Source organism: Microcebus murinus, chromosome 6 (assembly GCF_040939455.1).
Source record: "Microcebus murinus isolate Inina chromosome 6, M.murinus_Inina_mat1.0, whole genome shotgun sequence".
Classification (NCBI taxonomy): domain Eukaryota; kingdom Metazoa; phylum Chordata; class Mammalia; order Primates; family Cheirogaleidae; genus Microcebus; species Microcebus murinus.
The window spans coordinates 12,742,779-12,756,603 of NC_134109.1; the positions used below are offsets into that span (position 1 = coordinate 12,742,779).

At 38.4% G+C, this 13,825-nt stretch overlaps 1 protein-coding gene across 7 annotated transcripts in view; it reads left to right on the forward strand.

Annotated features, from left to right (window-relative positions):
- The window catches only part of ATXN3 (ataxin 3), a 34,897-nt gene extending 30,831 nt beyond the window's left edge, over window positions 1–4,066 (forward strand). For all 7 annotated transcript variants that reach the window (XM_076003762.1, XM_076003763.1, XM_076003761.1 and 4 more), the window contains one exon: window positions 1,406–4,066. In XM_076003762.1, coding sequence (XP_075859877.1) covers window positions 1,406–1,500 — 95 coding nt within the window. In that variant the 3' untranslated portion in view covers window positions 1,501–4,066. The remainder of the gene's footprint in view (window positions 1–1,405) is intronic.
- The last annotated feature ends 9,759 nt before the right edge of the window (window positions 4,067–13,825 follow it).

Genomic DNA, 13,825 nt, shown 5'->3' on the forward strand with positions numbered 1-13,825 from the left:
AGGGAAAGTGGGTGGAAGAGAGGTGAGTGTGAATATAAGGTGATAGCAGGAAGGGGAGGTCTTTGTGGTATAACAGTTCTGTGTCTTGATTTTGCTGGTGGTGGTTACATGAATCCACATTTGTGATAAAATGCCACATAAAAACTACACACAAGGCCGGGCGCGGTGGCTCAAGCCTGTAATCCTAGCTCTCTGGGAGGCCGAGGTGGGCGGATTGCTCAAGGTCAGGAGTTCAAAACCAGCCTGAGCAAGAGCGAGACCCCATCTCTACTATAAATAGAAAAAAATAAAATTAATTGGCCAACTGATATATATATATAAAAAATTAGCCGGGCATGGTGGCGTATGCCTGTAGTCCCAGCTAGTTGGGAGGCTGAGGCAGGAGGATTGCTTGAGCCCAGGAGTTTGAGGTTGCTGTGAGCTAGGCTGACGCCACGGCACTCACTCTAGCCTGGACAACAAAGCGAGACTCTGTCCCAAAAAAAAAAAAAAAAAAAAAAAAAAAAAAAACTACACACAACATTGTGCCAGTGTCAATATCTGGGTTTTAGTTTGACCTTTAGTTACATAAGATATAACTATTGGGTGAAATTGGCCTAAAGAATACACGGGATCTTTCAACTATTTTTGCAATCTCCCTTGAATTGACAATTATTTCAAAATAAATAGTTTTTTTAAAAAGCATGAATTTTTGATAACATATCTCAAATGTGTTATGCTAAGTGAAAGAAGCCATATGCAAAAGGCTGCATACATATTGTGTGATTCCATTTATGTGACATGCAGGAAAAAGCAAAACTATCAGAGAGCATACCATTGCTCGTCTGGGATTAGGGATTGGGGATTAACTACAAAGGGGCCACATGATGGAATTTTCTGGGTCAGGGAATGGTTCTGTATCTTGATGGCAGTGTTGGTTTTACAGCTGGATGCATTTATGAAAAATTATAGAACTATAAAAGTGAATTTTACTTTATGTGAATTAAAAAATAAAAAAGAGGACCAGTCATGGTGGCTCACACCTGTAATCCCAGCACTTTCAGAAGCTGAGGCAGGAGCATTGCTTGTGCCCAGGAGTTCCAGACCAGACTGAGCAATATAGCAAGACCCTGTCTTTACAAAAATGAGCTGGGCATGGTGACGTGTGCCTGTAGTCCCAGCTATGCAGGAGGCTGAGCCAGGAAGATTGCTTGAACCCAGAAGTTGAGGTTGCAGTGAACTTTGATGATGCCACTGCACTCTAGCCGGCCAACAAAGTGAGAGAGACCCTTTCTCAAAGAAAAAAACAAAAACAAAAAAAGAAACTTGTGCTGAAATATAAATACATTTTCTAAGAACTTACCTTTTGATAACTTTGACAATTTTCCAGAAATTTCTAACAAACGTGTGTTTTCTTTCCCAACAGGTGATGCTATGAGTGAAGAAGACATGCTTCAGGCAGCTGTGACCATGTCTTTAGAAACTGTTAGAAATAATTTGAAAACAGAAGGAAAAAAATAATACCTTTTAAAAATCATTTAGCTATTCATATTTTCCAACATTATCCTATGTGGTTACAACATAGGGTACATTTTGGTAATGTGTCAAATAGATGAGGAAATTAAGACTTTTAGGTGGTTTGCAAACAAAATGATGACAAAGTGGAAAAATGTGTCATTTGTAGGACTAAATAGTGATCCTTTAAATATTAAATAATGGTCCTTTCAATACTAGCCAAAGAGGCATTCAGCAATTAAAGAAATTTAAAATAGTTTTCTAAATGTTCCTTTTTTTTTTTTTGGAGTGTGCAATATCTAACATATCTAAAATTAGGGTATTTTGGGGGGTGTTTTTGCAGACCAACTAATTAGCTCTTGCTACAGAACTTTCTTCATATAGTTTGGTTTTCGTTTTCTGTCTTCTGTTATAGGTAATTTGGCTCACTTTCATCATCTGATAGTTGCCTTTATTTCTCATTAACCAAGCCTTTCAGAACGTGTCTCTTGTCTGTGTTAATAATATTTAATAGTAATGGTTCCAGAAGGACAGACGGTTCTTCCTCCAACTATGTATCGCGCTATTGAGTATTTTCTCATGTTATTTCCTCTGAGCACAATTTTTCTGCTACATGGTTTTCATTATTTTTCTACAATTCTTTTGAAAGGTGGTAATCTTTTCTGAGGTTTTGTTTTAAGCCCTCTACGATGGGATCATTATTTTATGACTCTGGTGCATTCCTAAACTCTGAAAGCAGCCCTGTGCGAGTATCTGAGAATAAATGAGCATTTTTAAAAATGTGTGAGTACATGCTTTCCCAGATGCTTTATGAATGTCTTTTCGGTATGTTAGAACTTCACAGCTTTGTTGTAACCTTTTTCCTGCGCCTTATTATTTTCTTCTCCAACTGAGAAAAATAGGAGAAGCATAGTATGCAAGCAAGCTTCCTTCTGTTATAAAACTTAACATATACCCACCATGAATGTATGATAGATGAAATTTGGCCTTCAGTTTTAATAGCAGGGTTTTTTTTTGGTCATGGGACTGGAACTTTCTCTTCTATTTACAGTTGAGTCATGGAATATAGTTGTCTACGTCACATCTTTTAGTATGTATTGCTTGCCAGAGATGGTGATCTGGAACATGAAAATAATTTACTAGCAAAAATATATTTAACTTGCATCATGTTTAGGTAGCTTAAGAATTATAGAGTCACAGTCTTAATGGGTCTGTAAATAACAAAGTCTGTAGTTTTGGTAAATATTCTTTAATTGACATGTACAGAGAGTTTGCTGTTGGGTCAGTATAGCAGTATGATTTTGATGAAAGCCATGTCTCTGTGAAATGGGGGTTTAAGATGCTGTTATTTGGTCTCCATCCCATTTTAAAGCCCTTTTGAATGTTGACTTGCTCATAAGCTAAAATTCAAGAAGAAATTTCAGCTGACAAGATGGATAATTAAAGTATGGTATGTTGCCCTACTGGTGTGTGGCTGCACACATTTTATCAGGGAAAGTTTTTTAATCCAGGATTTATTGCTAACTAACTGAAAAGAGATGAAAAAATATCTTTTATTTATGATTATGAAATAGCTTTTTCTTGGATAGAACAGTTTTTTTTTGTGCCAATTAAAGTTTGCTGAAGTTTCCCTTACCCAAAATTGACAGGTTTTTTTTTTTTTTTTTGAGACAGAGTCTCCCTTTGTTGCCTGGGCTAGAGTGCCCATGGCGTCAGCCTATGGGCACTCTATGGGCACAGCAATCTCAAACTCCTGGGCTCAAGTGATCCTGCTGCCTCAGCCTCCTGAGTAGCTGAGACTACAGGCATGTACCACCATGCCCGGCTAATGTTTTCTATATTTTTTTTTTTTTTTTTTTTTGAGACAGAGTCTCGCTTTGTTGCCCAGGCTAGAGTGAGTGCCATGGCGTCAGCCTAGCTCACAGCAACCTCAAACTCCTGGGCTCAAGCAATCCTCCTGCCTCAGCCTCCCAAGTAGCTGGGACTACAGGCATGCGCCACCATGCCCGGCTAATTTTTTTTTCTATATATATTAGTTGGCCAATTAATTTGTTTCTATTTATAGTAGAGACGGGGTCTCGCTCTTGCTCAGGGTGGTTTCGAACTCCTAACCTTGAGCAATCCGCCCGCCTCGGCCTCCCAGAGAGCTAGGATTACATGCGTGAGCCACCGCGCCCGGCCTTGTTTTCTATATATATTTTTAATTGGCCAATTAATTTCTTTCTATTTATAGTAGACATGGGGTCTGTCTCTTGTTCAGGCTGGTTGCGAACTCCTGGCCTTGAGTGATCCACCCACCTCGGCCTCTCAAAGAGTGCTAGGATTACAGGCGTGAGCCACCACGCTTGGCTGACAGTTTTATTTTAAGATCTGAAGTTTTCTTTTAACAGTTGAAAATGTTTTAGTAGAGTAAGAACTGCAGAGGTTATAAGAGTTTAGTGTAGTACTCCCTCAAAATTTACAAAGCGACATGTTTTAAGACTGAACATTTATGTAATTATTTCCAGTATGTTAGTCATATTTTCCATGGATATTTGACCATTACCTTTTCCCATTAAAAAGTTACATTAAACTTTTCATTCACTTGAATTGATGAGCTATCTAATATAAAAATGAGAAAACCAATATGCATTTAAAAGTTTTAACTTTAGAATTTATAAAGTTCATATATTATATGCCCTAGTTAAAGCACTTAAGAAAAGATACTATGTTGATATTTAGTTGTTAGGGGCTTTTTAAAGCAGAGCTGAGCACACACTGGATATGTTTGAATGTGTTTAGTTTGTTTTGAAACTGTTATATTTGCACACAGATCCAGAATCACTAGTGAACTGCCATCTTGTTTGGATTGGCTTAAATTTAATTGAACTAAACTTTAGATTCCATTTCTTAATTGATCGGCCAGTATGAAAAGATGCCAATGCTTATAATCATAGTATCAAGAAATTTAAAAGTTATACAAAGATATATAGTTCACTCATCAAGAACTGCCATTTATTGTAGACCACCTGCAAGAAAGTCAGAAACAATGAAATTCACAAGAACTGTCCTGCTAAGTACTTTATAAAGATTTCCATTCTGTTTTACCAATTGGGAACACTTTTAATGTTTAATATTTAAACTATTGGTATCATTTTTCTAATGTATAATTTGTATTACTGGGATAAAATATGTACAGTGGTAATACTAGTGTTATAAAGTTTAAACAAACTTTGGAAATACCACTTTCATATTTTCAGATGTTATGGATTTAATAAGTAGTTATTTATGTTTTAAAAATTCAAAGTAGTTAATCTCTAATCTAAAACCATCAAGATACATTTTTTACATTTGTATGTAATTAACATACAACCATTTGAGTAACATAAATTGTTTGAAAAGGTTGCTGCAGGTAAACTCTATATTTAAACTTTTAAGATCTTGGCCAAATAATTTATAATTCACAGAATATTGTATTTAAGGAGGTGCTTTTTTTTCTTTTAAAGTTGATTTTTCTTAATTAATGCTTTATTCATGATGCCAAAGTTAATAAGGAAAAAAAATCTAAAACCAGTTGAGTATCATTGGAGGTAAAACTACCAGTAATCTATATTGTTTCATTTAATATCAAGTTGAATAAAATAAATTTTATTCTAGTCAGAGTCTAAATTATATCTTGAATGCCTACATGTTTGATACTATTCTTAAAATCATGCTAGTGCCAAGAATTACTAAATTTTTTAAACTGGCCCATTGGACCTGTATAGATCTGAAAAAGATTGATTCAGTGCATAATCAAAATATGATTTACAAATCTTAAGTTGAAAAACAAATATTGATATTTTAAATTCTTAGGATTCAATAATTAATATTGACCTCCTATGAAAAACTTTATCTGCCAGCTACCAGAAAAAAAGAAAGAAAGAAAATACTTTATCTGGAATTGAAGAGGCTTCAGGCCACTATTTTGAAAAATGAATTGTTTGTTGTATCTGGGCCCCACCAAGTATGGAGATATGATATATATATATAATATAACCTTAATTAAGAAAAACCAGATTAAATCAACCATTTCAGTAATGTAAATAATTTTTTATTTTTTCATATTCAAAATAAACACTTTCATTCCTGATTCCTTTATAACCAGCATCTTTTGCTAAAGAAATGAGCTGGCTTTGTATTGTTTTTTAAAGTCTTAAACATAATAAACATATTTTTGTGTTTTATTCTACTTTCATGAATGAAAAGATTTTGACATTGTTGGTTAATTCTCAAATTTTGATTTCTTTTTTATTTGAAGAAAACCTTTGCTGTTTTTACTTTTTCCAAAATGGTCTGGCATTTTAAGAATTAATGCTAACAACATAACTTCTAAATTTATGGTAATTGGCATGTTTAATAATAGTATACCTAAAAAAATGTTAAGACTGTAGATTCATAGACAAAGCAAGTGGGAAACATTAGTGAAATATTATGTGGACACTCCTGATTCGTTTAGGAAGCGCTCATTTGTCTCTTGCATAGTTCAAAGGTGAATGTTTCCTGGAACCTTTGTAATGTCTTTTTCTTTGAAAGAAGAAAATGTATATTTGAAATGTGATTATCTAATTTCTATAACACTGGACTATTACTAGGAATAACTTTTAAAAAATTACTCTTCTGTATAAATAAACTATTTGAAATTGAAGTACAGAAACCATGTGAAACAAAAAGCATTGTCTTTTGGCCATGATACAAGTGCACTATGGCAGTGCTGTTTGCTCAGGACCCAACTCTGCAGCCCTTCTGTGTGTGCTTCTCTCTCCTAATTCATTTGCTGTTAATACACACACAGGCCTTCCTGTCTGATCCTTAGAAAAGCCGGGCTTCCAAAGCAATGTTGAACACTGAGGATTCTATTGTTAATGTGGATGTTCAATGAGTTGTATTTTAAATAACAAAGATTATTAAATAAAGATGATGTTTGCTTTTCTATTTCTTTTTTGTGTTATTAATTCATAGCCTTGCCATTCAAGATATGGTTGGAGGACTAGCATCTGTGTCAAGCAAGAATTTTTCAGAAATGCAGTTTGGGGCCACACTCAGACCTACCAAATCAGAGCTGGTATTTTTAATAAGAGCTCCAGGAGCTCCAGCTTGCATGCGGAGTGGAGTTTGAGAAGCACTGGTTTATGGATTGTTCTCAACCAGCTGCAGTGATGAATAAAAGAGGCCAGGAGAGCCCATTGATGTTCATTCTATCCCAGTGAACTGCTGCTGATGGGTCCGTTATTACTAGATCCTCCAGGCATTTCCAACAAAAGCTAAGAATTCCAGATTCTTATTTGAAATATGAATTTTTTTTTTTTTTTTTTGAGACAGAGTCTCACTTTTGTTGCCCAGGCTAGAGTGAGTGCCGTGGCGTCAGCCTAGCTCACAGCAACCTCAAACTCCTGGGCTCAAGCGATTCTCCTGCCTCAGCTTCCTGAGTAGCTGGGACTACAGGCATGCACTACCATGCCCGGCTAATTTTTTGTATATATACTTTTAGTTGGTCAATTAATTTCTTTCTATTTTTAGTAGAGGCGGGGTCTCGCTCTTGCTCAGGCTGGTTTCGAACTCCCGACGTCGAGCAATCCGCCCGCCTCGGCCTCCCAAGAGCTAGGATTACAGGCATGAGCCACCGCGACCGGCTGAAATATGAATTTTTAAAAATGTTTGCTCAATTGTTTAACCCTGAGGGCTAAACAAAGCACATTAGCAACAAGTTTTAAGAGTGCTGTTTTTCCTCATTTTATTCAACTCTGGACAGCAGAATCCAAATGTAATAATTGGAATCTACCTAGACCAATTGAGGAATATATTGTCCTCAAATTTGATAATGAGGGTTGTATATTCATTTTAGCTTTGATTAGGATTGGGCACAAATTTTGAAACAATTTTTAAAATTATTACATGCATCTTTTTAGTGTAACTTCCTAGCTTAGCACTTAAAAAGACCAATTCATTGAATTTGGATGCCACCAATGAATGGCTTTGATCTCAACACTCATCTGCCAGCCCTATTAAATACAAAACTGATTTGAAGGCCCATTTTACTATTTTTTTTTCCTCAAGACAGAGTCTCACTCTGTTGCCCAGGCTAGAGTGCCATGGCTTCAGCCTAGCTCACAGCAACCTCAAACTCTGGGCTCAGGCTATCCTCCTGCCTCAGCCTCCCAAGTAGCTGGGACTACAGGCATGTGCCACCATGCCCGGCTAATTTTTCTATATATTTTAAGTTGTCCAGCCAATTTATTTCAATTTTTTAGTAGAGATGGGGTCTCACTCTTGCTCAGGCTGGTCTGGAACTCATGAGCTCAAATGATCCACCTGCCTTGGCCTCCCAGAGTGCTAGGATTATAGGCGTGAGCCACCATGCCCCAGCCCTGAAGGCCCATTTTATATGTTAGCTAAAAACTCTAAAGTTAGGGAATTCTTGTATTGCCCTTATCCTGCAGATTTGCATGTTTTAGGACTTTTTAACCATTTTGTCACCAAATGTTCAAATTTCACTTTACAGGTCATTTGGCTCCGGCTGAGCTCTTTAGCCTCTGCTCTTAACCTTTCCCCTTTACACACTGTCCCAGCAGGCCTCCTGGGAAACAAACCAGGCTCTTCCCCTACCTATTGGCACTCTCTCACTCCTTGTCCCCTTTCTTCTGCCCTTTTGCTATCCCTGCTATTCCCTGCTGTAAGGACTCTTTTCTCCTGCACACTGGGCTACCATTGCTGTCTTTGCCCTGTGCTCTCCCAAGGTGGTTCTCCCAGTGTTCAGTTCTTTAATGACTTTGGCTTCATAACATATTAAGAGCGGTGTTCTGTGAGATGAGAAGACAAAATGGTGCTGTGACAGTGACTGGAAGGGAGAGCTGCTTCAGACTGGGTGTTTAGGAAGGCCTCTGTGTACAGCTACCTGAAAAATGATGCGCAGCCATACGCAGGTGTGGTGCCCCCACACCTACCCAAAGAAATAACAGCAAGCACAGCTCTGGGGTGGGGGCGTGACTTCTTGTCTGAGGAACACAGAAGGCTGAGGCTAGCAGGTTAGTGAATAAATGATGAAGTTGGGATGTAGCCAAAATCTTGTCATGTATGGTTTTATAAATGAAGATAAGTTTGGGTTGCATTTATATTTTATTACCCCAAGCAATCTAGCTCCATTTTCTAGAATATTCCCAAGCCTTTTTAAAAAATCATATAAAAGGCCCATTATCTACTTTTTCTACCAAAGAGCAATCTGTACCAGTGTCCACCTTACACAGGTGCCTGTAGTCTCAGCTGCATGGGAGGCTGCGGCAGGAGGATCACTTGAGGCCAGGGAGTTCAAGGGTGCAGTGTACAACGATTGCTCCTGAGAATAGCTACTGCACTCCAGCCTGGGCAGCAAGTGAGACCCCCATCTCTAAACAATTTAAAAAATTTTTTAATTACCATGAAAAAAACTTGGACTCTGAAGATTTTGACTATCTCACATCAGTATTTTAGGCAAGGCTCCCACCCCCGACTTGTGCATTTTTGTTTTCCTCCTTATTAAAGCTATGCAATTTTAAAAATCACCATCAGACAACTATATCTCAGCTGTGAAATCTTAGCATCATGTTTTGTGGTTGTCAATCCACATAATCAATTGTGGTTCATATCTGGTTATCTCCCAGTTATATCCCTTTTGTCTTAGCCACTTTTAGTCCAGGACATCATCACATCATGTAATAAGCATGTGCAATGACATCTTAGCAGTTCACTTGGCCTTCAGGCTCTCTGTTCTTGAGTCCAGCCTTCCCAAAGCTGCTCATCCCTGTCTTTTATTTTTTTTTTATTTTTTTTTTTTTGAGACAGAGTCTCGCTTTGTTGTCCAGGCTAGAGTGAGTGCCATGGCGTCAGCCTAGCTCACAGCAACCTCAAACTCCTGGGCTCGAGTGATCCTTCTGCCTCAGCCTCCCGAGTAGCTGGGACTACAGGCATGTGCCACCATGCCCGGCTAATTTTTTTATATATATATCAGTTGGCCAATTAATTTCTTTCTATTTATAGTAGAGACGGGGTCTCGCTCTTGCTCAGGCTGGTTTTGAACTCCTGACCTTGAGCAATCCGCCCGCCTCGGCCTCCCAAGAGCTAGGATTACAGGCGTGAGCCACAGCGCCCGGCCATCCCTGTCTTTTAAATTAAATATATATATATATGTATATATACTTTATTATTTTTTTTTAAGAGACAGGGTCTTGCTCTGTCACTCAGGCTGCCTCAAACATTGGAGCTCAAGTGATCCTCCGACCTCAGCTTCCCAGTAGCTAGGACCACAGACAGGTGTCACTGTGTCAGCTTTATGAAAATTATTTTTCAAAGTATTCCCAGGAAGAAATGCAAAGGGTACAGGGGAGTAAGAAAGTAGGACAGGGAAAGGAGGGAAGCCAAGCAAGGGTATAATATTAAGCAAAGCCTCAATCCTTCAGACAAATCTGGAGGCAGTATGTCACAAACAGGGCAGGCGAGCTGCATCATTTTAAACTCCCACTGGGCATATAGGCATTGTGGGCTCTGGCAGATGGAAGGCAGTTGTTGTCTGACAAAGAGACACAGGTGCTGGTGGTGTGCACACAAAGGGTAAAGTGATGAGGAGGTACAAGAGGGGCACAGGCATCCTCTGCTATGTCGTGCATCCAAGCAAAAAGTGGGGATTCAATTACTATATATGAAGGGGAGAACAAACTTTAGGGAACAATTAGCAGTCACTTCCACATACAACAGCAGAAGAGAGATGTTAACATTTTTTTGAAAGATGAAAAGTTGATGCAGGAATAAGCAGTACTAGGAAGCTGAATACTAAGTGTTAAAGAGAAGTATGCCCAGCAGTACACAGGAAATGAAAGCAACAAGTATTCTGGCAGGTGGAGGTGAAATATGGACTGAAATTAGGAGGTTTGGTTAAAAGTCTCTGAAAGAAATAGCAGATTCCCTAGAGAGGAGGCATCATCAATAAAAAAATATTTTATATAATTTGCAGAACTAAAAAATGCCTGATATAATGAATGAAACAAAAACAAACCCACATCAAACATATATTGTGAAACATAATTTCAGAGCATCAGAGATAAAGAGAAGATCCAATAAGCTTCCAGGAAGAAAAATAAAGCCCAGAGAATAATCAGAGGAGACTAGAACAGGAAAACATAGGGCCCTGAGTAGAGAGGACTGAGTCTAAGCCAATTGATAGAATTCTTGATGTTTTAATGAAAACAGAATTAGGAGCATGTTTCACATTTTTTTTTCATAAGTTTTAGAAAGATTAGTGATTCCATTGTAACAAATTGTGCAAATTTTAAAAATGAACTCTGTTCACTTCAGGAAGAACAAAAATTTGAAAAACGAAGGAAATGTAATCTTAGTACACACCACTTGACCCAACAGCAACAAACAAGATGTATGTTGTCATATAAAGTACACACTGATTACTGACTTTACAAATAATTCTGATACCACTATATTGAAAGCCCAGAAGAAAGGGTAGTAGTAGAGGCATGGGGAAATACAAGGGTGTTAAATCTTTTGTTTTTCCATAATGGAAAGTTGAATGTCTAAAATTAATAAGAAAATCATAAGCATAATGCTTAGAAATTCAGAGAGAAATATCACACTAATATTTTTAAGTATTCTTTTAAAAAATGGGTTTTTGCTTGAACTTGCATAAATAAATCCATAGTTTTCTCAGAACAAAGGAACTGTTTTCCCTATAGGAGTATTGATACCACTGCTTGAGAAACAGAAACTAGCTTGCAACTGACAGTATTTGTTTTTGTTTGTTTGCTTTGTTTTTTTTTTCTGTTTCTATCTATTGAAGTTTCAAAATCCTAGGTTCAGAATTTCAGCTGGGCAGCCTAGATTCCACTACCTGGAGCCACTGAGGCCCATGGGCTCTGTCTGATGTGATGCATTTGATTGTGCTGCATTGGTTTTCTACTCATTGAGTGATGATGAAGAACATGGTATTAGCTACAGGGATAATTTGGCAGGACAAGGAAGGAAGAGCTGTCTTCAGCTCAAATGTTATCACACTTGCATATCTTTTAACTTTTTTTTTTTTTTTTTTTTTGAGACAGAGTCTCACTCTGTTGCCCAGCCTAGAGGTGGGCAGCTGCGTACGCTGGTGGTGTCAGCATAGCTCACAGCAACCTCAAACTCCTGAGGGCTCAAGCGATCCTTCTGCCTCAGCCTCCCCAGTAGCTGGGACTACAGGCATGCACCACCATGCCCGGCTAATTTTTTCTATATATTTTTAGTTGGCCAATTAATTTTTTTCTATTTTTAGTAGAGATGGGGTCTCGCTCTTGATCAGGCTGGTTTCGAACTCCTGACCTTGAGCAATCTGCCCACCTTGGCCTCCCAGAGTGCTAGGATTATAGGCGTGAGCTACCACGCCGTGCCTCTTTTAACCTTTTATTACAAAAAATTTCAAACATATGCAAAAGCAAGACTAGTATAATGAACCCCTATGTATACACCACCCAGCTTCAACAATTATCATTTGCTGATGAACTACCATGTCCTCCATTATTTTGAAACACATCAAAAGTACCATATCACATTATTTATCAGGATAATATGTTAAGTCGCTCAGGCCATAGCCCATCTCATAGAAAGAAATCCCCTATAAGGAACTTTTAGGACATAGCTTTTATGTTAATTATTTAATAAATTATGTAAAGGCATATATTTGTGTTTGTTTGCTTCATTAACTGCCATCTCCTTGTGGCATGACATGAATTTACACCTATAAGAAATATGAGTTCAATTTACAATAGCTAACCTTTCCACCATCATTCAGTAACCCAAATAGGTCTTAAATTCATGTCATTCCTCATCCCATTCAGAGTAAAAGCCAGAGTCCTTACAATGTTGTTCCAGGCATTCTGTGATCTGCCCCCTTCACACCCTTACTTCTGGGTTCTCTTTGCTTACAAGCCTTCCCCAGCCCACTCTGCTCTAGTCATCCTTGCCCTCCTGCTAATCCTCAAACCTACAAAGGATTCACCTGCCTCAGGGCCCTTGCATCAGCTGTTTCTTTATGCCTGGACTGCTCTTTCCCAGATATTCATATGTCTCACTCTTATTTCCTTCAAGTCTCTGTTCAAAGATCATTTTATCAGTGAGGCCTTCCCTGACCACTCTCTACAACAGTGAGGCCTTCCCTGACCACTCTCTTACAAGTACTCCCTCTCCCCACATCCTTCCCATATTATCCCTGATTTTTTCCCCATAGAAGTCTTCACTACCTATCTTAAATTTATTACATTTTATTTATTATCTGTGCCTTCCCAGTAGAATGCAAGCTTCATGAGACCAGGGACTTTGCATGTTTTTACTCTTCTGCTCTATCCCCAGTGTCTAGAGTAATGGTAGACACATTAATAAGTTCCTGATGTGGGGTGGGGAAGGGGAAATAAAAAAGTTGCTGATCATCAGTATGCCACTTTTTTTTTTTTTTTTTTTTGAGACAGAGTGTCGCTTTGTTGCTCAGGCTAGAGTGAGTGCCATGGCGTCAGCCTAGCTCACAGCAACCTCAGACTCCTGGGCTCAAGCAATCCTGCTGCCTCAGCCTCCCGAATAGCTGGGACTACAAGCATGCACCACCATGCCTTGCTAATTTTTCCTATATATATATTAGTTAGCCAATTAATTTCTTTCTATTTATGGTAGAGACGGGGTCTTGCTCTTGCTCAGGCTGGTTTCGAACACCTGACCTCGAGCAATACCACCCGCCTCGGCCTCCCAGAGTGCTAGGATTACAGGCGTGACCCACCGGGCCCGGCTCACTTTTTTTTTTTTTTTTTAAGATAGAGTCTCCCTCTGTCGCCTTGGGTAGAATGCAGTGGTCTCATCATGGCTCACAGCAACCTCAAACTTTTGGCTAAAGCGATCCTCCTGCCTCATCCTCCCAATTAGTTGGGATTACAGGCATACCCCACCGTACCCAAATGGTATCTTTCACATAATTACATGAAAAGCATTAAAAAAACACTTCCAGAATGAGATAGAAATTTTGTTTTAAAAACATTCAAATTTCAGGGAATGGTACTACTGCCTGATGCCATAAGATTCCAAAAACAAAAAAAAAAAAAAAAAAAAAAAGATCCCAAAAACAGTGCAATCTGTGGTAGCCCGTCCTGTGAATAAAATCAAAGGGAAAGATGCCAGTAAATTTAGTAAATTTAGTGCAATGTTTTGAAGAACTGCAGACCTATCATGTTCTCTTCAAAACAAACAATCTGCTAGTCTACCTGGCCAGGTGCTGTGTGTTCACTCACTACGCACCAAGTGCTTGAAAGTCATGTGACAA